The sequence below is a fragment of the Eubalaena glacialis genome, chromosome 3 (genome assembly GCF_028564815.1).
Source record: "Eubalaena glacialis isolate mEubGla1 chromosome 3, mEubGla1.1.hap2.+ XY, whole genome shotgun sequence".
Classification (NCBI taxonomy): domain Eukaryota; kingdom Metazoa; phylum Chordata; class Mammalia; order Artiodactyla; family Balaenidae; genus Eubalaena; species Eubalaena glacialis.
In genome coordinates this window covers 80,547,744-80,572,447 of record NC_083718.1, presented here as the reverse complement: position 1 = coordinate 80,572,447, position 24,704 = coordinate 80,547,744, and the positions used below count along the sequence as shown (strand labels likewise).

Here is a 24,704-nt window from a genome sequence, read left to right as displayed (position 1 = left end):
TCGGGACCTGACGGAGAGCAGTGGGAGTGGAGTGACACACCTGCGCACACACAATGATGAGGTCGGGGTTAGTCCGTAGCCAGTCCAGGAAGACTTTCACAGCAGGAAGCAGGCCTTCGGCCATCAGGACTTGCAACTTCTCCTGGATGCTGCGCTCATTCCGACAGGAGCGCCCACTAGACTCACTTCCCTCCGACTCAGAGCCCTCTTCAGAGGCTGGGGGTGGGTGACAGAGAACCAGGATAAGCGACTAGTAGGCACATGGCAACAGGCTTCGGCTCTGTGGGGGGAGCATGCCCCAACCTGCTTGGACTCTTCTGAAGAATTCTGATGTGAGAAGAGAGGAATCAGGCCCCTGCCTAACTTTTCTAGGCCCACTAACTGGTTGTTTTTAAGCCAAGAACCTGGTGCCTTTTTTTTTTTTTTTTTTTTTTAACTTTTTGGGTTTTATTTATTTATTTATGGCTGTGTTGGGTCTTCGTTTCTGTGCGAGGGCTTTCTCTAGTTGCGGCAAGCGGGGGCCACTCTTCATCGTGGTGTGCGGGCCTCTCATTATCGCGGCCTCTCCCGCTGCAGAGCACAGGCTCCAGACGCGCAGGCTCAGTAATTGTGGCTCACGGGCCTAGTCGCTCCGCGGCATGTGGGATCTTCCCAGACCAGGGCTCGAACCCGCGTCCCCCGCACCGGCAGGCAGACTCCCAACCACTGCACCACCAGGGAAGCCCCCCTGGTGCCTTTTAAAATACGAGCTAAGGGGCTTCCCTGGTGGCGCAGTGGTTAAGAATCTGCCTGCCAATGCAGGGGACATGGGTTCGAGCCCTGGTCCGGGAAGATCCCACATGCCGCGGAGCAACTAAGCCCGTGCGCCACAACTACTGAGCTTGCACTCTAGAGCCCACGTGCCCCAACTACTGAAGCCCGCGTGCCCCAGAGCCCGTGCTCTGCAGCAACAGAAGCTACCGCAATGAGAAGCCCGTGCACTACAACGAAAGAGTAGCCCCTGCTCACCGCAACTAGAGAAAGCCCGTGCACAGCAACGAAGACCCAACGCAGCCAAAAATAAATAAATAAAATAAATAAATTTAAAAAAAAAACAAACGAGCTAATTTGTGAGGTCTACAGCTACTCACTCAACTGATATTTATGATGTGCCTATACTGTGCAAAAGGCAGGGCAGACAGAAGTGAGCTACAGGTGGGGAGAAAAGGGGTACAGAATTAAAAGAACTACTTCCAACTCCTAGCTCTTCAAGTTTGCAGGTTAGAACACTAAGTAGTTCACACTCCAACTCTGAGCATCAGCTTCCTCATTTCTTTTGTTCATTCTAAGTCCCAACCATGTGCCAAGCACTGTGTTAGGTAATGAAAATACAGCGACAGACAAAACATGGACTGCCCTGCCCTCAAGAGGCTCGTGGTATTGCAGGGGACGGACAGACAAGTCAACGGACAATGTCACTTGAGTGGGAAAAGGCTGGAAGTTGCCGAGGTGCAGAGTCTACAGGAGCTCACGAGAAGCCTACCCTTGGAGGAATCCCAGACCAAGTGACTTTTAAGCTAAAATCTAGAGTGAGAATTAGCCAAGCAATAGGCTCGGGGCAAGGGAGGAAAAGTACGTTCCAGACCAAAGGAGCACTGTGCACAGAAGCCTGGAGGTAAAGAACAGAATTTAGAATACGGATGATAACTCTTCCACCACAAGACTGCTGTGAAAATTAGATAAGACCCCCCAAAAAATCCAACTTAGTGCTTGGCATAGAGTAGATGCCGCAAATGTTCACTGCTGCTGCTGACCAGGTGCGCCCTTTGCACCTCAGGGGAAGACCCTCAGGAGAAAAGTCTCATTCTAATCCACCTGCCCTGGTGGGTGCTGGTTTTTCTAGCTTCCAGGAGCCCTGGTAGGACCTGGGATGGCACGGGAGGGAGTTACAGCTGCAGTGCTGTGTGGGGAGTAAAGCCCCAAACCCACGGGGCAACGTGGGAGTGGGAGGAGAATAAGACCACGAAATCAGCTGGGAGCTGAGAATAAGGAAGTGAGCAGCAGAGGGGATTCCCAGGAAAAAACTCCAGGCCACACTACAGGCAGAAGCCAAAAGCAAAGCAGTGAGGGTGGGGATGAGAGGTACTCAAACAGAGAAAAAAGTGGCCCCTCTCAGATGAATGCCGATGGTATGGAGGTGAGGACCAGAGCAAGATGATGAAGAGAGGCCCAAGTACCTGGCTCTGAGGGCTTGTCCACATCCCCATTGACACAGGGCCTGCGGCTGGCCAAGGTGGGAGCTTCGGTGGTGGGCTGGAGGAGCAGGTTGCTGAAGGTGGGGGCCAGTCGGAAGCAGCGTTTAGTCTGGAACATCTGGGTGGACATGGCTTGTAGATTGCTGGCAATGCTGGCCTCACTGGTGCCCAGTGGGCCGTTGAGGGATTCAGGAGCCTCTGACCTGGCCCGAGGTGGCTCCAGGGCTGGGGACCGTGTCCCTTCCTCGTCCTCCATATCTTCCAGGTCTGATCGGGACTCTTGGCTGTTCATTTCTGAATCTGTCTCGGCATCAAAGGCCGTTCCCCCACCTTCAAGGCTCTTGTCGGAGCCACTGTCTGAGCCCTCACTGGCCCGGGCTGAGTCATGGCTCGAGTCTGAGTCAAAGCCTTCACTCAGGTCACTGTCATCACCAGCTTTGGGTGGGTGGCGCCGGCGGCGGAGGCAGGAGAGGCGGGAGAACTTCCGGCTCTTTCTGACCTCGCCATCTTGAGATGCTGCAGGAGGAGGCTCAGGACCCGGCTCCTCCTCCTTCTCCAAGGGTTCCTTGGACTCTGGTTCATCTGTGGAAAGAGGATGGTCAGGTGGGGCCTAGGGACAAACCGGAACGAGGACACTGGCAGGTGCTCTTTGACAGCACCTCCCCCGCCACACCTGTGTTCCCCTCCCACGATCCCCACGCCCCATGCTAACCTTTCCACAGTCACAACCTCCCCCGTGCCTGCACCTGTGCCATCACTCTGGAATGCCGGGACAGGATTCTCGCCCTCTTCCAGCTCAGCTTGCAGCCGTATGTTGACATGATTGACAAGGTGGGAGAAGAGGGCCAGGGTGAAGGCAATGGCTGCACTGTACTGCTTGGATCCTAAAACCAGGAAAGCCAGCATTAGGGGCCCAGGGCCCTGAAGAGGAGTAGGCTCCATTAATTCCAACCTCATCTCACCTGTTCTCAACCCTTCCAAGGATCCAACTACCTCTGAAAACTTCCTCTAAGGTAAAAAAAGACTTCTCAGGTCTCTTCACTCTCATCCTGTAATGTGGAATGTGCCAGCTCATCCTGCTTCCTCATGTAAGCTCATGGATGCTCTTGTCCCATCTCATCCTCCCTGGCTTTGATGCCTTCACGCAAGCGTCTCCCCATATGCCCCAAGCATCTTCGCACCCAGCCCTGCCTCTCCCTCCCTTCCATCCAACTTTGCTCTACATACACCTCCGGCAGAAAGGTTTCCAGAACTGCCTAACTGCCCCCACCCCCAGCAAGTCTGAATTCCATCTGGATCATCAGCTAAGCATCTCAACCACTGTGTCTGCCTGGGTCCTGGCCAAGGGTACGTGTGTTTGTGGGTGCAGGGGGGTGGAGGGGATGGGAATACGCTGTTGCCTTTGTTCATTCACTAGGAGCTTCTTTAGGGCAGGGTTCCTTGCCCCTCTCTCCCACAGCCAGGCAGCGACACAGGTAGTGAAGGGACTGCTTGTGGAAGCAAGTTTATGGATAAGGAGCTGCAGAAAAGGGTAGTGAGGATCCCAGAAGCCAGTCGGGGAGAAATGAGGGACAGAGGGAGAGTTACCTGCTCTCTTCAAGCTGTGCACACCCATAAGGCAGATGATGACCATTTGAAAGATGAGAAGGTCCGGGAGGAAAGCATATCCACTCTCATACTCCTCCTCATCCTCACTGGCCAGGCTGAGGTTGGGTGAGGAGGGCAGGTAGAAGAGACAGAGGTTGAAGTCCTCCAGGACTGACTGGCAAAGTGATGTCAGCTCTGAGTCCACAGAGCTATGGAAGGGCAGGATAACAGGGGAGGTCAGTGATGGGGGCTGGGGCAGGCAAAAAGAGTTGGGAATACAGGATTCAGAGAAAAGACCACAGGATCCTTAGGGGAGACTTCAGAAAGAGGAGCAGGGGGAATCAGCGCTGGCTGGTCTCCAAAGCAAACAGAATAACACAGGAAGGGCAGACACGCAGTGGAAGGGATGTGGGTAGGCTTCCCATTCGGCCATTCCTTCAACATCTAGTAAGCACCCACTGTGCCAGAGGGTAAGCCACCCAGAGAATGGGCACAGAACCTAGGGTGAGACAGTGAGGGATGCCAAGAAAGGACTAACCAGCTAAAGAATTTCCAATCAAAAGGCAGAATTCACCAGCCCACTCCCTCCTCTTCAAGTCCCCTGCCATAAAGAAGCCATCGTGGATGGGGCTCACAGGACACAGTTCTTGCTCACACTCTCTTCCACTCACCTGCTTTTGGGCTGCAGGAGGCTTTGCAGATACATAAAGTTCACCAGCAACCTCTTAATGTCTTTACATCTGAAATGAGAGGAGCCCAAGGTAAATGGTGAACAGCTCCAGAGTTCCTAAGGTCCTACTACACCAACTGCAGAAAGACCCCCTCTTCCCACAGGCCCCACTCACCGCTTCTTGCTGGGAGAGAGCTTCCGAGTCTCGCACTTCTTCAGCTGGTGGTACATTTTGGCTGCCTTGTCATACAGCCGCTTGAGGTTCCCATAGGCCCCCTCAAAGGACACTTCCGACTGGATGCTGAAGGAGACAGAGGTGAGCTACTGAGTGTTGGCAGAGGCAGAGGTGGAGAGGGGAAATGTCAGTCTTCCAGGGATTTAGGGAGCACTGTTTGTAGTCAATACAGGCTGCCCCCAGCCTCCCCTTCCATGTATGTACTCAGGGTGAAAGCTATCTTTCCTAATAAAATACACACATACAACTTCCAGATTAATCAGAGTAATGATGACGTCTGCATCTCCTCTGTATCTAGAAATGGGACAATTAATCCCACTCAATGTTACAAACTTAACTTAGTTACCATCCCTGAAATACACTATCCTTCATCTTTCTTAAAACACACAGCACTTAATAGGTAGCATTTAACAAGCATTTACTATGTGCAAGGATATTTACATACACTACTTCAGTTAATCCTCACGACATTCATTCAAATGCAAATATGTACTGAGCACCCCACTCTGTGTCAGGCACTGTACCCTACTATTGTGCACATTTACAGATGAGGAAATAAAGCCTGAGAGATCAAATATAATGCAAAGGTCACATAGCGGACTTCCCTGGTGGCGCAGTGGTTAAGAATCCGCCTGCCAATGCAGGGGACATGGGTTCGAGCCCTGGTCTGGGAAGATCCCACATGCCGCGGAGCAACTAAGCCCGTGCGCTACAACTACTGAGTCTGCGCTCTAGAGCCCACAAGCCACAACTACTGAGCCCGTGTGCCACAACTACTGAAGCCCGGGTGCCTAGAGCCCGTGCTCCCCAACAAGAGAAGCCACCGCAATGAGAACCCGTGCACTGCAACAAAGAGTAGCCCCCGCTCACCACAACTAGAGAAAAGCCCACACGAGGCAACGAAGACCCAACGTGGCAATCAATCAATCAATAAAACAATGGTCACATAGCTAAAACATAGTAGAGCTGAGTCTCCAACCCAAGTCTGTCTTACCACAAAGCCTATGAACTTAACAGCATGCTATACTTTTTAAAAAATGTCTTGTTTTTTGAAACGTCTTTTAATTACAAAAAGCAGTGATAGAAAAGAAGAAATACACGTCAGTGGTGAATATAGCTACAAATTCTTTGATACTCCTTCCACTGAGAAGTGGGTTCTGTGTCACCTCCCCTTAAATCTTGGCAGGGGGTGAGGGTGGGAGACAACGACTATGCAACTGCTTTGACCAAGAGAATGATGTAGGAGTGACTCCACCAGTTGCCAGGCCCAGGCCTTAAGAGATTGGCAGACCCTACTTCCAAGTTTCTTGGGTCATTATTTGCTGTTGGAGCCCTGAGCCACTATGTAAGAAGTCCATCTACCCTGAGGAAGATACCACATGGAGAGGCCCTGAGACTATATGGAGAGGGAGAGGGGTCCAGATGAACCAACCCTCCAGACATATCAGACCCCCAAATCAGCCAAATACCACTGACTGACCCTAGACAATGCCACCAGGAGGAGAACTGCCAAACTGAGCCCTAGCCAAATGCCTAACCCACAAACCATGAGATATAATTGTTTAAGCATAGTAGAGGAGGACCTTATTTGGCACCTCCCAAACCTGGGTGTGCTTGGCTCTCTTTGAAAGTGATTCACCCTAAATCATGATTATGAATGTGATGAGGGATCCAGGACAAGTAAGGGGGGCATTCCCTGGAAGGCACACAAGGAATGGGAAAGATGCAGTGGGACGTTATAAACCTGGTAATCATATTCAAGAATGAATACACAAATAACAAAGGCTGGACAGGGTGTGGAGAAAAGGGAACCCTCCTACACTATTGGTGGGAATGTAAATTGGTGCAGCCGCTATGGAAAACAGTATGGAGGTTCCTCAAAAAACTAAAAATAGAGTTGCCATATGATCCAGCAATCCCACTCCTAGGCATATATCCAGACAAAACTATAATTCAAAAAGATACATGCACCCCTATGTTCATAGCAGCACTATTTTTAATAGCCAAGACATGGAAACAACCTAAATGTCCATTTACAGATGAATGGATAAAGATGTGATACATATATATATACAATGAAATATTACTCAGCCATAAAAAGAATGAAATAGTGTCGTCTGCAGCAACATGGATGGAACTAGAAATTATCACACTAAGTGAAGTAAGTCAGAGAAAGACAAATACCATATGATATCACCTATATGTGGAATCCAAAATATGACACAAATGAGCTTATCTACGAAACGGGAACAGTCTCACAGACATAGAAAACAGACTTGTGGTTGCCAAGGGGGAAGTGGGGGTGGAGGAGGGATGGAGTGGGAGTTTGGGGTTAGCAGATGCAAACTATTATATACATATAGAATGGATAAACAACAAGGTCCTACTGTATAGCACAGGGAACTATATTCAGTATCCTGTGATAAACCATAATGCAAAAGAATATAAAGGAGAATGTATATATATGTATAACTGAATCACTTGGCTGTACAGCAGAAATTAACACAACATTGTAAATCAACTATATTTCAATTAAAAAAAAAAATGAATACAGGTGATGGGAGGCCAGTCTGTAGTGATCTACTAAAGGAACAGGGCAAATATTTGTTGATACCGGAAACAGGTTTCCTTGACCAGGAAGGCAGAATTAGGTTATTTTACTTTACACCTTAGTAGCTGACCATTTAAGCTATGAAGACCACCCTTATTCCCTTTAGGCTTTGAAGCCCAATTCACTATATAACTTCTTCTGAGATAGATTTGGCTTCTCAAGTAGACTTTGGCCCTGATTAGGTGGCAACAGTGAGTTTCCTGGCAGTTTATGTCTCACTAAAACTTAACCAATGGCATTCTCATTTACCTGTCAGTCTCATGTGCATTTGGTTATGGTGACTTAGTAACCTAAGCCTAATCAACTTTGGGTGCCCTGAAAAAATTGTTTTTTCATTCTAAGAGCTAAGTGTGAGATCCAGGGAAGCAGTGATCCACCCTGTTAAACTTGTCCCCCCCATGCTGTCATCTCTGTCACCTCAAGACACTGAAGCTCTACAGTTCTGAAGTTCTTGTCGGAGGCTACTTTGGTACCATTTTATCAACTATATCAAATTTATTTCCTTCTTCAGGAAGGCAGCAATCCTGTTATTTTTCATGATAGCAGACAGCTACTTCAGCTGCCCAAGTATCTACAAGTCCAGGTGGCTGTGTGAAAAGCAGCACAGCTGCGTCAGGATGCCCCTGAGAGAAGGGACCCCCTCAATCTTAGCATTCTCCTATCTATCTCACCCAGGAGCTAGAAAAGGGAGAAAGGGAAGAGAGAAAACAAAGCAGGAATTGTGCAGACATGAAAGTAGGGCTGGGGAAAGAGCTGGCAAATACTCACCAACGCAGGTAGCAATACATGGCTTCCACATTATAGTACTTGCTGCCGGCAAGGGTGCCCAGCTGGTTGAAGGGCATTCCTGGAGGGAAAGAGAAGTCAGTCTGTAGCCATAATACTCACCGAAAGCTGCAAGGCCCAACCCACGTTAAGCATCAGAGAACTCATGGGGAGAACAGTGGGTCTGCAGGCGACACTGGTGTCTCAGGTGATCAGCAGCTTAATCTTGCTCCTCCAGGGCGTTATCTATTCTAGAGTCACTTCCTATCAGTCTAAGCCCACCTGGACCACCAGGGATTTCAGCACTGATGGGTGCCATTCCTTCAGCAGCAGCTGTGCCTCTTCCAATGCTGACTGAACTCCATGGAGCCCTCTCCTCTATCCCAGCTCAGTCTCTCACCTCTGAGTTCTCCTTCCTACATGCTAACCCCCATCTTTCCCTGTAATGGAGCCTTATCCCTTCCCTCACTGTGCCTCCGTGGGGGCAGCTGAAGCACGGTCTCCTCTTTCTACAGAAACCTCAGGGACAGGGAAGCCATCTTCTCTCTCCCTCTTCTTCTGCCTCCTTCCTTCTTAGTTCAAGACTTTCCCATTTCTCTTCTCCTTCCACCATCTTCTGAGTGTGTGTTACAAGGGGCAGAATGCAGAACCAAGGTGAAGAATGAAAGAATTGAGAGTGGGTGGGAAGGACCTAGGGGGAAGTGAGTATGGCCTGCCTGCCATCTCAACATTGTCTTCCTCTTGGAAAATGCTGCTGGGTTGGGAGGCCCCAGTGGGGGGGTCCACTTACCAATCTGGGGAGCCACTGACAGGGCTTGGTAGTAAAATCTCTCAGCTAGCAGCTCAGTGTCTACGCCAGCTAATTCATTCTGATATCGTGCTGCAGGAGGGAGAGGAGGAAAAGAAATACAATGATTCCGTGTTTCAGAAAAACCTCCCCTCATCTGGGAGTCTACTCTGGAGAACTGTAGTAAGAGCCCGGGAGGAAGATACCTGAGCTAGAAGGCAGGCTGCTTGGGTCTCTGGCACAGTCTTAAGTCTGCATGACTATGGGCAAATTGTTCAACTCTCTCTTCCTTGCTGGTAGGTCCAAAATGTAAAGAATATTTAGTGTTTGTAAAGTAAAGAGGCTCTTCTTGATTATCTCTTCCCAATGAAGGGGCTGCAGCATATATAAATGCTTGAAAAGACTTCTGATATTTGGTTCTGGAATTCAACTGCTCAGTTCTAGAGAGAAGACACTACTAATGACACTTGGTCAATCTACTGTGAAACAGCTGATTCTCTCTGTGCCCCCTGCCTATAAAGGGTCCAGGAGTGGGATGGAGGCAGGGAGACGAGCCTCAGATCAATAAAGGATAATGCATCTGACAGCCACACACTGGCAGCCTAATGACAGAACCTTTGTCTATCAGGACTAGAGACCCAGGGGCCATAAAGCAAGAGAGTACTTTTCCATTCTGAGAAACATATTTCAGGCAGGTAAGTCCTCCCTGAGGTCTAACTGCAATTCCTCTAGGAATCCATGAAGAGAAAACCCCAAAGGAGAAAGACATCAAATTAAAATCTTCCTAACCCACCAATGAAACCAGGTTATCACCCTGACTTTCTTAAAGTGCAAAGACATTTTCCTTCTTCGTGTATTCACCATCCTTTTTGACTCATGCACGAACAGTGAAAAGAAGGAAACACTGTAAACAGACTGGAGGGGAAAAGTTATCAGAGGCCAAACTGCTCCTCCTGCTCTCCAATCACGTAAAGGGTGGTACCAACAAGAGCAGTCGGAGCCTGTCTCGTAGCCCAAAACAGAGAAAAATGAAAGGTTCGGATTCTTACACAAATCCCCCAGGTACACTAGACATCGGTGGCATGCCATCTGTGCCCAATCCATCTCCTTCCCTGAGGCAGACACTGGCTTCTTGCATCCTGAGAAAGAGAAAGAGAGAGAGAGAGAGAGAGAGAGATGTTTATAAGCCCATTCCTCTGTCCTTACCTATGGGGAAACACCTTTCCTAGGTGGAGAAAGGAAATAAAGAATCCAGGGCTAGTTTTAGAACACGGCCTTTTGGGGCAGAGAAGACACCCATCTAGGACACAGATAGAGACACAGGCTCACAGGTAGACAGAGGTAGGGACACAGAAACTCATAGGCAGGAGTCATTCACAAGACAGAAAGGAACTAGAACAGATGGGCTATGGTCCTCAACCTAGGACAGCTCCCTGGGGGAAGGTCATGTGAAAGGTCATCATAGGAAGGCTTTTAGAAAGAAGAGGTGAGGCTCAAGTGTCAGTACAGTTGTGGGTGCCTTGGGTAGCAGCTCCCCACCTAAAGGTAAAAGGTTCGGGTAAAGATGGGAAACTTGCCCAGGAAGAATGGCATTTGAATGAGGTCAAGGTAAATGCTCCTGGCTTCTGCCTGGTGGGAGGTCCATAGAGAAGGCAGCCTATGGAGAGTCTATCCATGAGGGAAATGAGGTCATCTTGCCTGACCTGAGGACTGGTGGTGGCCAGAGCCAAATATGCATGGGCTCTCTCCTCTCCCTTCACCCAGGCAGCCTTGTAACTTCAAAGAGCTTCAGCTACTTGGCAGGCAGTTTTCCCATGTGCCAGGTACTGTTCTAAGTGTATTAAAATATCAACTTAAGTAATCCTCAAAGCAACCGCATGAGGTAGTTACTCTTGTTACTTCCATTTTACAGTTAAAGAAATCAAAGTTGCACAGCAGGTAAGTGACAGAGCCAGGATTCAACTGGCAGCCTGGCTACAGAGACCATCCTCCTATCCGTTCCACTTTGCAGCCACTCTCCTGGGTGTGTAGCTCCCATTCTGAGCAGCCCTTCCTAATATTTTTTATAGAGACATCGCTGAGTTGGCTGAATAAGAAATATCAATATGGAGAAAAACTAAAATGGTTTGGGGAACTGACCCTTTGAAATAAGGGTTCTTAATCTTTGTTTAAGCTATGGACCCCTCTGGCAATCTGGTATAACACCTATAAATGTTGCCTTGGATTAATGTTATTTTGTTTTGTTTTGTTTTGTTTTGTTTTTGGCTGCGCCGCGCATCTTGCAGGATTTTAGTTCCCCAAACAGGGATTGAACCCGGGGTCCCAGCAGTGAGAGTGCCAAGTCCTAACCACTGGACTGCCAGGGAATTCCCCATTGTTTTGTTTTTAAATGTTTTTAAATGTACAAAATACAGTGCTCTGCTTCTGACCAGAGAATGCTGCCACATAGGGGTGCAGGCACAACCTCCATCTCTGACCCAGAATGTCTTTGTCCTGGTGAGGGAAGGGGCATGGGGCTGGGGGAGGGTAGGGGGTATAGAGAGCAAGGGGAGTTGGAGGAAGAGGGAAGGAGCTCTAAAGGACAGCTGAACTGAAGAGAAAACCACCATAGCTGCCAGTACCTCAGAAGGCCAAAAAGAGATTTGCACTATCTTGAAAGAATGTCCATGATTTCCCCAACATTTCTAAAAACTTTAATACTTTCATCAAATACTAGGAAACAATCTCTAAAGTTAAAAGAAATGCCAGCCAAATTCAACTGGAAGAAAAAAAATGCTATTAATAACCTCTTCCAGTGCCAGACCTACTCTAGATCATTCCATTCCCTCCCCGACTCGCCATCGGTCTACAATCCCAGACTGAAGAGGTATCTCTCTCTCTTTCCTTAAGCTCTTTACCCCAAGTCATACGCTTGTTTGGATAAATCCAAATTTCATGAAGCATTTGTAGGTCTTCTAGAATCCTCTCTGCCTGGCTGGGTCACAAGGTACATGGATCCTGAGGGATAAGAAGGCCAGAAGTAGAAGCATATGAACTTGCTCCTCGAGCCCACCTTTCAGGTTTCACTGACCTATGAGGGGGTCGGTGACATGGGTCCAGTCGATGCAGCACTGCAGTTCTAGCTGGTAGTGGGACTGGATATAAAGAAGGAGATGCTGGTAGAAGCCAATACCAGCGACCAGGTGTGTCCTGTAGGCACATTCCAAGGTGCTCCGGCTGTGGATATGCTGGAGATTGGGAAAGGGAAGGGGCTAGCTAAGCAACAAGATCAGAATTCTGCTCCCCCATCCCTAATCATATTCATCTCCCTGAAGAAATAAACTTACCTTCTTGGCTCTGGAACTTTATCCACATCTCCTCTCACTCACATGTTACCCCTATACCCTTAGATCTACTTCTCTGGTCTCCCCATCTGGGATCAGGCTCCCCTCCTTCCCTGATCCTAATTCCATATGACTCCCTCCCTTTCTGCTATCTCTTCCTTGGTTTCCCTATCTACAACCATACTCTGGCCCACTTGCCTAGCTGTCCTTTTCTTCCTTAGCTTCCCCTCTTTAGACAAACATCTTGCCAAGATCTTGACCTCCCCTTACCTTTTTGTTAGTCTTGATAAGCTGGATAACTTCGTAGTACACCTTTCTCCACAGCAGCTCCTCAGCCTTCCTCCCATAGTCCACCGGGTGCAGGAACATAAGCTTGACGCAGAGCTCACGCAGCCTGGGAGGGTGTAGAGGAGCGCATGAGAGGGACTGCCCATCCCTTGGTGAGGGACACAAGAACTGAGGACAAGAAGGCATTTGCCAACACCCCGACTGACAAATCTCTGTGCCTCCCAATAGACATCCAGGGTCAGTCAGTAGGACCCAAGACAACAGCAGTCCTGGAAGGTAGTGGGAGCCCCAAAAGACAGAGGCAGGAGCAATAAGAATTTTAATAATCTTCATTTCTTTCCCTGCACCTTTCTCTCCTTTTTACTCTGCCTCTGTATCTCCTCTTTCTTTCCTTCATTATGCAGTATGGCCAACTCCTCCAACTCAAACACCATTCTAATGGTGTTAGATGTAGAAGCTGCAGAGAGTGAGGGATCCCCTCTCCCTCTTAGGAAGGCTAGAGACGTCATACCCCATTATTGTACCATGAGGTCAGGAGATAAAAGAGAACACGTGTCTATATGTGACAGGGTTTCAGGTGGAAAGGAATAAAGAAACTGTAAGAATGTGTAGTTTAGAGTCTCAGCTTACTTGTTCCTCAGGCTAATGTTCTCTGGTTTGAACACTTCTTGATAAGCGGTTTTGTTGCAAAGGATGAGGTCAAGTCGATGCACAGCCTCCACCACGGCCCTGCAGGGAAACATAGGCAAAGAGCCCCTGAGCCATGTGTATGGTCCACCTATGATGCTGGAACACTGATCACAGAGGAAAAGCTAAAGAATTTGGGGTGGGGAAACCAAATGGCTGCAGACTGAGCTCCGTACAAAACAAGATGAACACAGTCTCCATCCTGATACAGCAGTTCCCTCAGGAGACATCTGACAATGCTGAAGACATTTTTGATTGTCACTACCTGGGGGAGGGGAAGAAGAGGCACTGCTATTGGCACTTACTGTGTGCTGCTAGACACCCCACAATACATGGGACAGTCTACCACCATAACTACCCTGCCCCAACTGTCAACAGTGTCAAGGTAGAGAAACTCTGTGATATGGGAAGGTAGACTCTCTCAATGGAAAGAGCATAGGCTGTGATGCCAGGCAAAACATCTAGGGTTTGAACCTGGCTGTGTCTTACTAACTCTATAACTTTGGGCAAAATTACCTACCTCGGGCTTCCCTGGTGGCACAGTGGTTAAGAATCCGCCTGCCAATGCAGTGAACACGGGTTCGAGCCCTGGTCCGGGAAGATCCCATATGCCATGGAGCAACTAAGCCCGTGCGCCACAACTACTGAGCCTGCCCTCTAGATCCCGCGAGCCACAACTACGGAGCCTGTGAGCCACAACTACTGAAGCCCGCGCGCCCAGAGCCCGTGCTCCGCAACAAGAGAAGCCGCCACAATGAGAAGCCCGCGCACCACAATGAAGAGCAGCCCCCACTCACCGCAACCAGAGAAAGCCCACGCGCAGCAACGAAGACCCAACGCAGCCAAAAATAAATAAATAAATTTATTAAAAAAAAAAAAAAAATTACCTACCTCTTTAAGCCTTAGTTACCACATCCATAAAAATGGAAATAACAGCAGTTACCTCAAAGGGCTGTTGTGAGGATTAAATGAAATAATTTATATACAGCACTGGTATACAGTAGGCATTCAATAAATATCGGTGGAATGAATAAATTATTATTATGCAAAGGCTTATTATCTCTGACATAAAGGAAAGGCATTCCTAATATAAAATTCTGCTTTGGAATAATGGGGTAAGAGAAAGGGGGAGGGTGTCCCTAAACTGCTTAGTTATAAGGTCTCCTGGATCCTGCTGAAGGAACTGTTTCTTTAATATAAAGTGTAGGCTCTGGAACCAGACAGCCTGGGTTCAAATCCTAGCTCTACTTTTTACCAGCTATGTGGTTCTGGGTAAAAAAATCTAACTTCTGGGACTTCCCTGGTGGTCCAGTGGTAAAGAATCTGCCTTCCAATGCAGGGGACGTGGGTTCGATCCCTGGTCGGGGAACTAAGATCCCACATGCCACGGGGCAACTAAGCCTGCGTGCCTCAACTAGAGAGCCCGCGTGCTGCAAACTACAGAGCCCACGTGCCCTGGAGCTCGCGCACCACAACTAGAGAGAGAAAATCCACACGCCACAACTAGAGAGAAGCCCGCATGCCGCAATGAAAGATCCCGCATGCCTCAACGAAGATCCCGCGTGCCGCAGCTAAGACCCAATGCAGCCAAAAAAAAAAACCCTTAAAAAAAATCTAACTTCCTTATGTGTCAGTTCTCTCATCTATAAAATGGGGTTAATATCATCATCTACTTTGTGAGGGTTAAATTAGCTAATATATAAAGCACTTGTAACAGGGCCTTGTACACAGTAAGTACCAAAAAATGTTAGTCTTCATCCTGAGGAAGATATTCCAGACCCTAAGAGAAAAGTTCAAGGAAACTCTACAATGGATGGCCAAGAGGTGCCTAGGTAAGTATCATCTCTGGAAGGGTAAAACCCAGAGGACAGACAGCAGCTGTGAGAACAGGTGAATCAGGCACAGCTCTGGACACAAAACAACCAAAAAACAGGGAGTGATGATTCCTAAAACAGTCCAAAATTGTTTCAGAATACTGAAACATGCTCCTGGGCCGGGGAAAGTGGGCCACAGCAGGCTAGCATCTTGTGGTGGCTCAGGTGGTACACCACTAAAAGCTGTCCTGTACAGGGCGAAGTGACCGCCAACACCCAGCTGAGTGGGTGGGATGGTAATCAAGGCCTTCTCACAGGCAATCTTAAGAGCCCAGCATTTCTCCAAACACCTCCTGGGCTGCCTAGAGATGGAAGCCAAGCTCTTTCAGCCATCCTGGACCTCAATGCCAAGGGCAGCACCAGGCAGCCACCAGTGATATGCCAGCTTAGTCCCCAGGAAAGGGCTTTTAACTTCAGTGCCATGCACAGATGTAAGGAGGCTGTGTGTTTAAGTATTTTTATGGACAGGCCCCAGAGCTTTCCTTAGATTCTCAATTCAAAAAGGTTAGTAACCACTACTCAAGGAAGTTCTAATTGCAAACTCTTAAACCTGAGAGGTCTCCGCACTTTCTTCTACATTTCCCATCAGACCCTAAGCTCCTCCACTAAATTGTAATCTCCTTTAGAACAAAAACTACAAACACCAGTCTTGTGTCTCATTCACTATTGTAATCCTAGGCCTAGAACAGTGTTAAAAAAGAAAAATATGTTTTAAAAAAACAGTTAAAATTGGCCTAATTAACTGGTGCTTGTGTCCCTTCCAGCATCCCTTTTCCAGCTGCCTTTTCTGAGGGGCTTAAAACATTTCAGAATTTCATTTCTGTAAACAGACTGTGGGAATTTCCCAAATTTACTGAAGGTCGGATGACAGTTACATAGTCTAACAACATATTTACCTTGGGCCGAGAAATCAGACCTTCCTCCCCCAGTTCTTCCCACCAATCAACACTGCTATAATAAATAATAAAAAGAGATCCGCTGCCTCAAATTTCCATCCTGCCCAAAGCCAACAACACACAATTACCAGCAGAGATACCCACATGCACACATGTAAGCCACACATGCAAACATATTAGCTTAAGTCAGTCAGTTCTGTGAGGGCAGTGGCTTGAGAAAAAACAAGATTTGTGAATGATTAGAAGGATGACCAGAGCCATTTCCAAAAGCTGGAGACAAGTAAGGAATCTTGCAAGCACTGCCCACGCTCTGTCTGACAGGCAGCACTGACACTCGGCAGCATGACAAGGCACACGTGCCATCCCAGCCAACTGCTCACCCACCTGGAGACTGCTTGGGGCAGCCCACAGTGAGCACCCAGGGGCTGATAGATTGGATCACTTTTCTATTTTTGGATCAGCCTATACTCCCCTCTGCCTTCTGGCTTAGGAAGCCAGAGCAGGCAGGATGCCTACTCAAGGGTGGAAAAGACAACATGTTCTTGACTCTTTCACTGTCAAGATGAGGCCCATGGCTCTGAAGCTGGTCTTCTCATGCAAACACCTCTGGTTCTATAGAGCCTGAGCCGAATGAAAACCCCAAACCCTACTCCCTATTAGAAAGCAGAAAACTCAATTTGGTCTCTATGCTTCAACCTATTTTGATCCAGTTCAAGAGCCCATGTTTCAGTTGCCCCACACAAAAAATCCTCGACTCGGGACAGGAGGAGCTCACTCAGGATGGGAAGAGCTCATACTGGCCTGTTCCCAACAGAGGGCTGAAAGGCTGAAGATGTTGAGGAGTGTGAGTGGCACTGTGGAAATCAGAAACCAGGAATGGAAGTTGCCTGGCAAGAGACTGTAGTCATGAGGCTGGAAGGAAGGCAGAACTCAGGAGTCCCCAGGTGCCCTGAAATGGGCTCCTATGACCTAAGAACATTCTGGACTCAAAGTCCTTCACCGCCCTTCCAGTCCAACACAAATAGTCTTCCAGCCTCTTTCTTTTCATTCCGATTCCCAAAACCTAGAGCCATAAGGGACCTCAAAGCCTATCAAATCCAAATCTCTCCTTTTAAGGATGAGAAAACTGAGGCCCAAGGTTAAACTGTGAGAGAATGGCAAAGCAAGGAGCTGAACCTGGCTCTCTTGATTTCAGTCCAGGGCTCTTCCCTGTAAGTCCTTACAGGGTTCTAAGCACCATTCCCTTCCGGGTTTTTCTCCCATATGTGACCCCACCCTCACCTTCCCAACCCCTGCAGTCCCCAATTCCCACCTTCTTACCCCAAATCCTCAAAACTCGGTGCCCGCCCCAAGCTCACTGCGGCAAGTATCCCTCCACGTGCTTCCCTCCCAACCTCCCACCGACCCACCCACCCACCCAATTCCTTCTTCTTTCAGCTCAATCCCGGGTTACGGGGCCCCGCCCCTTCTGCGCCCTCCAAAATTGCACCCCCCCTCCCTCGCCCGCACCCCAGCCCGGCACCAGAGCCCGCCCGCCCGGGAGGCCCCGCCCCTCGCGGTCCCCCCACTTCCCTTGGCGACTGCACTCACGCCCCGGCCCGTCTCACCGGTAAAGCCGCTTAGTGTGGAGGACCTTTGCTTCGGGCTCGCTGCTCTCCCCTGTGGGGGGGCCTTGGCTCATGGTGCTCGGGACAGGGGGCGGCTCCCGGTCACAGATCCCCGCCACCTACCGCTACCGCCACCACTGCCGACTCCGGCCGTAGCCGCAGCCGCCACCGCCGCCGGCCCTGCTCGGCCGCCATAGCTGCGAGACGGCTGCCCGCGACAGCTCCTCCTCCGCCTGCCAAATCTCGCGATAGCAGCTGGAAGTTGCGGGCCAGTGGCCTGCCGCTACCAAATCTCGCGAAACTCGTTTTCCCTCCCGGGAAGTTGCCAGAACTAACTCTGGGCAGCATGGCCTCTTTCTGGCTTCTGCAAGCCCTTGCGAAAAACTTTATTGACAAAGCTGCCAGAGAACGGGGGAACCGAGGCTAAGCTGGATCAGGGCAGATGGACTCACAGCTAGGAGCTTGACTTTGCTTTGTCCGACGGTGGTCATTTGGTCCATCCTTCTGCCCGCACCCCCCACCCCCGCCCCATCTGAGCCGAGCCTCTTTCAGATTACTAGTTAGGGTGATTCCAATTCTCCCTTTTCCCCTATTATTTAAACAAACAAAAAACGTGTATGTGAAAATTTTCTTGGAAAGAGTCAAGCATAGCATAAGAGTAAGGCCCTCCAATACAGGACTCTTGTACAGGCACCTCGGCCCTTCAGCTCCCGCACTCCAACCCAAAGATTTCCACTTGGATGTTCATCTCTCACCAGTACAGCAAACATTTATTGAACACCTGCTGTCTTCCAGTCACAATGCTGGGTTCTGGAGACACAGAGATGAGCAATCCAGACACTGTCCCTGCCCTCACAAAGCTCAAATAACTTCAGGGGAAAAGATCCACAGGACTGAGAAGGTACACCCGTAAGCGGTTCTGCCCCCGGAAAGATCACCTTGGATTCCAATTGCTTTCTTAAACCTTAAACCTAGCCTAAAAGGCAAGGTGTTCAGGGGACCTGTGTACCGCTGTAATGGGAACATAAATTCCTTTTCCAGCCACCGACCTTCTTTCTGTACCTGAAACAACCTGTCTTTCCCACTTGTTGGCCTTTCACTTGCTGTTTCTCTGCTTGGAACACTCGTTCTCCTGATTTCCCATCAGGTCTCAGCTCAAATATCATTTTGGCAAAGAGGTTTGCCCTACTGAAATTGTCATATTGGTTTAGTTGCTAGGCTTCTTTATTATCTGTTATCCCAAAAGAACAAGCTCTTTAAGCGCAGAGACTTTTTTTTTTTTTTTTTGGCCGCGTGGGGTCTTTGTTGCTGCACGTGGGCTTTCTGGCTTTATCTAGTTGCGGCGAGCGGGGCCACTCTTCCAGGGGCTACTCTTCGTTGTGGTGCACGGGCTTCTTATTGCGGTGGCTTCTCTTGTTGTGGATCACAGGTTCTAGGCGCGCAGGCTCTAGAGCACAGGCTCAGTAGTTGTGGCACACAGGCTTAGTCGCTCCGTAGCATCTGGGCTCTTCCCCGACCAGAGATAGAACCCGTGCACGCTGCATTGGCAGGCGGACTCTTAACCACTGCGCCACCAGGGAAGTCCCAAGCACAGACACTTTGCCTGTCATCTTGTTCTTTCCTGTGTCTGTGCCTAGCTAATAATAGGTGCTCAATAAATATTGAATGAATAAGTGTAGAAATTCAACCTCTTTTGGGTATCCCAGTCTACTCCAAGCACCCTCTGATGCTCAAACCCACTTCTTCCTCCTTTGCTTTCCTGTGCTGGGGGTTCCTATGCATCCCATGTTGCTAGAACACACACTTACCCCTATGATCAGCTGCACCCCCACTTTCAGAAAGGATGAAAGTCCTCCTTTAATGCTTTTTCTGTCGGCAGATTCAGCAGGGCGGGGCCTGCCCCTTTAAACTGGGCCCCACCTGCTCTGGTCAGACTGGTTTGGAGACACAGGTAAAGGGAGGGAGACTGAGAGGAATACTCGCAGAGCCAGCAGGAAGCTGGGCAGCTCCTTCCCGGACGCTGGGGACCCTCCACCTCTCTCCAGATGGAAAGTAAGTGGGTGTCATGGGTCCAAACACTAAGGGTTAGGAGATCCTTGAGGAGGTGGAGAGAGGGGAATCAGCCCCAACCAGAAGCAGTGAGATGGAGGGCAGCAGGGAGGGAAGAAAGACCAGAGAGGAGGCATGGGAAACAGCCTTGATTAGACTTAGAGGTCAGAATGAACAGACCCAGGCCCTCCGGAGACGTTGTGGGTGGGTTACTGAGAAGTTTGGAAACTGACCAGGTATCCAGATTGGAGACAAAAGAACAGGATGCACTGCTATTGCCAGCTCCTTGGGACAGATCTCTTGGCAAATCATTGGTATCAGTTGCCAGGAGAGTTCCATTTGGGGATCTGCAGGGGAATAGGAGGTGTGGAAGTGAAGGGGCAGCTTCTCTGTCCACAGAAGATCCTTAGCGGGAATAAAATCCTTGGCAAAATTCTAGACCTCTCCTTTTCCACCCATTCCTGCATTAGGGTGGCCATGACCCCAGGGGTTTTGGTGGAGGGGGTAGAAGGTGTGGGTGGCGGCTGGCTGAGGCCACAGCTGCCAGCGCCTGTGCCCCCTGACTCACCCTCTCCTGCTGATTAGCATTTGATGTCGAAAGGGTGCCTCCATTTCGGCTCTCACTTCCCTCCTGCCTCCCTCTGTTTCAACACCTTCCTCCGGACCATGTTCTCCCTAAGGTCCCAGAAAGGACTAAAGCCCACGAGGCCAGCTGCCCTGGAGACTTCCAGTTCTGTCAACCCCTCCTGAGGGCCAGAGGACGGCAGCTTCTGACAGAACTTTACTCCCTCCAGGGTGACATGACCTGCGGTAGACCCCAGAAGTGAAGCCCCAGGATGACAGAACCCGAGACCCTGGCCCTGCTGGAAGTGAAGGGGCCCGAGGCCCTGGAGAAGAGCCCACCCCAGGCTTTGGTCCCCAATGGCCGGAAGCTGGAAGGGGAAGATGGGGTTGAGTCCCCTGGAGCTGAGTCCTCCAGAGCGGGATCTTCAGCTGGGTCTCCCACAGCCGGAGAGGGGACGGAGGATGGTCTAGACAGCACAGTAAGTGAGGCTGCCACCTTGCCCTGGGGGACTGGCCCCCAGCCCAGTGCCCCGTTCTCAGATCCCCCTGGCTGGAGGAACATTGAGCCTGAGCCCCTTGAGTCAGAGCCACCCACCAAGCTAGAGGAGTTGCCCGAAGATGACGCCAGCCTGCTGCCCGAGAAGGTGGCCCGGGCCTTCGTGCCCATCGACCTACAGTGCATTGAGCAGCGGCCCCAGGAAGACCTCATTGTGTGCTGTGAGGCCAGTGAGGGTGAGCACCGCCAGACATTCCTGCCCACCCGGGCCACCCACCCTGAGCCCCCGGAGCGCAAGTGGGCCGAGGCAGTGGTGAGGCCGCCTGGGTACTCCTGTGGGTGCTGCAGGGGATGTGGAGGCCATGAGGGGCTGTGGGCCATGGCCTCGGTGGGAGCCGCCCTCATCCTCTTCCCCTGCCTGCTCTATGGGGCATATGCCTTCCTGCCCTTCGATGCCCCGCGCCTGCCGACCATGAGTTCCCGCCTCATCTACACGCTGCGCTGCGGGGTCTTTGCCACCTTCCCCATTGTACTGGGTGAGCCTGGGCCCTGCAAGAAGGGAGGGGGCATGTGGGAGCTGGGCTGGAGGGCAGGGCCTCCCTGGCTTGGGGAGCAGGAGAGTTTCCCTTCACTAGACCTGGACCCTCAGGGCCTCCCACACCCTGTCACCCCTGTGTGCCCACCTCCTCCCAGGACCACCTCAGCCCCACCCACGGTGCAGAGTCCATGCCCATGAGCTCTCTGCTATGAACCCTGCCCCCAGCTTCCTGCCTGCCGCTCCTCTCCTGACCCTATGTGTCCTCCAACCCGACCCAGGGATCCTGGTGTACGGGCTGAGCCTGTTGTGCTTTTCTGCCCTGCGGCCCTTTGGGGAGCCATGGCGGGAGGTGGAGATCCACCGGCGATATGTGGCCCAGTCGGTCCAGCTCTTCATCCTCTACTTCTTCAACCTGGCCGTGCTTTCCACCTACCTGCCCCAAGATACCCTCAAACTGCTGCCTCTGCTCACTGGTCTCTTTGCCATCTCCCGGTGAGTTGGGGCCGGGGGTGGGGCAGAGGGAGGTGCTGGTGCTCAAGAGACCCAGGCATCTGAATGTCTGGGGAGCCAGGGAGCTTTCTGGACTCTGCATCAGCCCGAATGTGCACCCCGGAAAGTTGAGTCACTTTCTTGCTTGCACTTTACCTCACCTGGTAGCAGGTGATCAGCTCGTATGTCTTTCATAAGATACATGTATCAACCTAGAACTGGAAGGGCTTTCAGGTGTCACCTAGACCAACCTCCCACCCATTGCAGCCACTCCTCTGTGGCACTCTGGTCAGGTGGCCATTGGCTGAACATTGGTTGAACAGCCCCTGTGACCAAGTGCTTAGTTCTTTATAAGGCAGTCTTGTTTCATTTTTCAAAAGTCCTAATTATTAGAAAGTCCTTTTTTATATTGTGCTAAAAACTGCTGCCCTGAACTCTGACCTCTGTAGTTGCCTAGACAAATTCAGATCTTTGACAACAGCTCTCAATTCCCCCACTCCAACACTCTGCTTCCCCAGTGTTTACTTTGCTAAATGGCCCTGGTCCCTTCACTATCCTGTGTCCTTCCCTCGAGGCAGGAAATTCTCCTGCTTGTCAAATGGGAGGGATGGGGGCTGGTCAAGGGTATTGTCCTGTTCATACAAGCCAAGGCCACATAGGTCTCATGGCAGCCTCATTACTCTGCTTTCATTTAGAATTTGTAGGCACCTGAAATCCTTAGGGGTGTTTTCATGTGAACTACTGTTAACCCAGAAGGCACCTTTGAATTTCTGAAGCCAAATGCAGGCCTTTCCATTTTTTCCCCTAATACATTTCCTTTTGTTATTTTCCATATAGCATTCCAGGTAGCTTTAACTGCTAAAGCATTCTTCTTATTTAGCTTAAATCTGTCTTCCTGTCACTTCTGACTGTAGTCTAGTGGTCATTTGTCCCACCAGCCTCCTGACCATCATGCAGCCCTGCAAGTTCTCCCAGTAGATGTTTCCCAAGATAAATATGTTCCTGCTCATGTAACTCAACCTCCCATCTCCCTCTCGGGGAATGCTGGTCTCAGACAGAAGTTGGTTTAAGCACCAAGAATCATCAGGGAGCTAAAGGACCAGCAATTGTCTGGTCCATCTTACCCATTTTACAGAGAGAAAGTGACTACAGATTGGGGGAGAAGAGTCGCGTAGGTCAGTCAGCAGCAGAGGCAGGACTAGAACCCAGGTCCCTTCCTTCTCTCATCCAGGGTCCTTCTTCTCTACCATGGGCAAGTTACTTAAGTATTTTGTGCCTCAGTTTCATCATCTGTAAAATGGAGTTATTGTGAAGATTAAGTTAGTTAATTCATGTAGAGTGCTTGCAATAGTCTAGTACTTGGTAAGTGTTCACTAAATGTGAACTTTTATATTATTATTAAGCTATGCTGCCTCCTGGTGCAGTAGAGAATCAGCAGTTACTCTTTCCTCCATTTCCCAGGTAAAAAAATAGAGACATCACAATTTTGTAATAAGTGATCCTTCATATATTAAGAGGAAGCTGCTGCCCTCCCGCCACTGAGGAGTGTGTATTTTGAATGGATCTTCCAAGAGGGGAAATTTGGTTGTGCTTAGTCCGTCCCTCTGGGCTTCAAGCTCTCTTGAAGCTGGTTTCCTTACTCTCTTCTTTCCCTCAGCCCCTCTAAAATGGCAGGAGACGGGGTGATGAACAGGCATGGGTTCAAACCATGGTTTTACTATTTCCCCAATGTGTGACTTTGGACCAGTCTTACTTAACCCTTTTGGAATCTTAGTTTCTTCATCTGCAAAACGGGAAGTAAATACAATGGAATGTACTGCAGCTGTGAAATAATGAAGCTGTTTATATACTAATATAACACAATCTCCAAGATACATTAAATGAGGGAAAAAAAATCAATGTGCAGAACAATCTCTATATTTAGTATGCTACCAAACGTCCAAAAAAAAAAGGGAAAAGGAAAACATAAATCTTTTCACTCATATGTACAGAAAACATCACGATGTACAAGAAACCATAATATTGGATGTCTGGGGTGGGAGTGGAACAGAGGGGAGAAGGTGAAGGACGAGAATAGGGTATCTGGGAATCAGTAAAGGAAGACATTTTACTATGCTCACTGGTACCTTTGAATTTTGAATCATGTAAATGTATACTGCCTACTCAAAAATTTTTAATTAAAATTTGAAAAGTAAACAAAGAGGGAGGTGAATAATATACACACTTCATAGAGATGTGGGGGTCTAAATTAAATTAAACAGTGCCCCTAAAGTAATTGGTACCATGCCTGGCACATGGTAAGTACATAAACACTGGCTGTCTTTAGAGGTATCAGTTGTGCTGACCAACACCCATCTGCTGCCTTCACTTTGTATTCTCCCCATCATCAGCCTGTTGCCAGTTAGCTCATGTACTCCCCTCAAGGAAAGCCCGATCTTTTCTTGCTTCCCAGGCTGATATACTGGCTGACCTTTGCCGTGGGCCGCTCCTTCCGAGGCTTTGGCTACGGCCTGACATTCCTGCCCCTGCTGTCCATGCTGGTGTGGAACCTCTACTATATGTTCGTGGTGGAGCCCGAACGCATGCTCACTGCCTCCGAGAGCCGCCTGGACTACCCTGACCACGCCCGCTCGGCCTCAGACCACAGGCCTCGCTCCTGGGGCTAAGCCGCCCCACCCCTTTGCTCCCAGCCCTGGTACCTGGGTGGGATGAACCCACCTACTGCCCCGACATGGGTCCCATCCAATCAGAGCCTGGACTGTCCCCTGCTCTCCGAGTTGGGGCACTCCCCTTCACCTTTGGAGCCTGGGACAATTAGGCAGGAGGGACTCAGACATTCTTTCAGGGAAAGAGGTGGACAGCCATGTTCCTTAAGGATGCTGAGGGCACAGGACCAGGAGCAGAGGCATGGTTCCTTCCTGAGCAGCCTCCCACCACTGCCACTAGGGCCCACAATGGCTGGACTCTGCTCCACTGCCCAGCCTCCTGTGAGGCAGCCAGCAGA

At 49.8% G+C, this 24,704-nt stretch overlaps 2 protein-coding genes across 3 annotated transcripts in view; one reads left to right on the top strand and one right to left on the bottom strand.

Moving 5' to 3' along the window:
• Positions 1 to 17,785, bottom strand: part of SMG5 (SMG5 nonsense mediated mRNA decay factor) — a 28,401-nt gene extending 10,616 nt beyond the window's left edge. For both annotated transcript variants that reach the window (XM_061183310.1, XM_061183311.1), the window contains exons 1-13: positions 17,565 to 17,785; positions 13,131 to 13,229; positions 12,483 to 12,606; positions 11,960 to 12,116; positions 9,939 to 10,028; positions 8,893 to 8,982; positions 8,106 to 8,184; positions 4,667 to 4,792; positions 4,493 to 4,561; positions 3,822 to 4,030; positions 2,981 to 3,118; positions 2,217 to 2,816; positions 41 to 216 (exon numbers count right to left, since the gene is read on the bottom strand). In XM_061183310.1, coding sequence (XP_061039293.1) covers positions 41 to 216; positions 2,217 to 2,816; positions 2,981 to 3,118; positions 3,822 to 4,030; positions 4,493 to 4,561; positions 4,667 to 4,792; positions 8,106 to 8,184; positions 8,893 to 8,982; positions 9,939 to 10,028; positions 11,960 to 12,116; positions 12,483 to 12,606; positions 13,131 to 13,229; positions 17,565 to 17,638 — 2,031 coding nt within the window. In that variant the 5' untranslated portion in view covers positions 17,639 to 17,785. The remainder of the gene's footprint in view (positions 1 to 40; positions 217 to 2,216; positions 2,817 to 2,980; positions 3,119 to 3,821; positions 4,031 to 4,492; positions 4,562 to 4,666; positions 4,793 to 8,105; positions 8,185 to 8,892; positions 8,983 to 9,938; positions 10,029 to 11,959; positions 12,117 to 12,482; positions 12,607 to 13,130; positions 13,230 to 17,564) is intronic.
• A 1,747-nt stretch (positions 17,786 to 19,532) lies between these two features.
• TMEM79 (transmembrane protein 79) lies at positions 19,533 to 24,550 on the top strand. The gene is made up of 4 exons (XM_061183301.1): positions 19,533 to 19,616; positions 20,408 to 21,209; positions 21,490 to 21,703; positions 24,153 to 24,550. Exons 2-4 carry the CDS (start codon positions 20,450 to 20,452, stop codon positions 24,364 to 24,366), a joined length of 1,188 nt encoding a protein of 395 aa, XP_061039284.1. The 5' UTR covers positions 19,533 to 19,616; positions 20,408 to 20,449; the 3' UTR covers positions 24,367 to 24,550.
• Positions 24,551 to 24,704: the final 154 nt, after the last annotated feature.

What these genes read in the sequence shown, in the direction of transcription:
- TMEM79 (XM_061183301.1), top strand. Translation starts at nt 20,450, where the DNA reads ATGACAGAACCCGAGACCCTGGCCCTGCTGGAAGTGAAGGGGCCCGAG. An exon ending in CACCTTCCCCATTGTACTGG is followed by an intron (nt 21,210 to 21,489) that starts GTGAGCCTGGGC and finishes AACCCGACCCAG; the next exon opens with GGATCCTGGTGTACGGGCTG. An exon ending in GGTCTCTTTGCCATCTCCCG is followed by an intron (nt 21,704 to 24,152) that starts GTGAGTTGGGGC and finishes CTTGCTTCCCAG; the next exon opens with GCTGATATACTGGCTGACCT.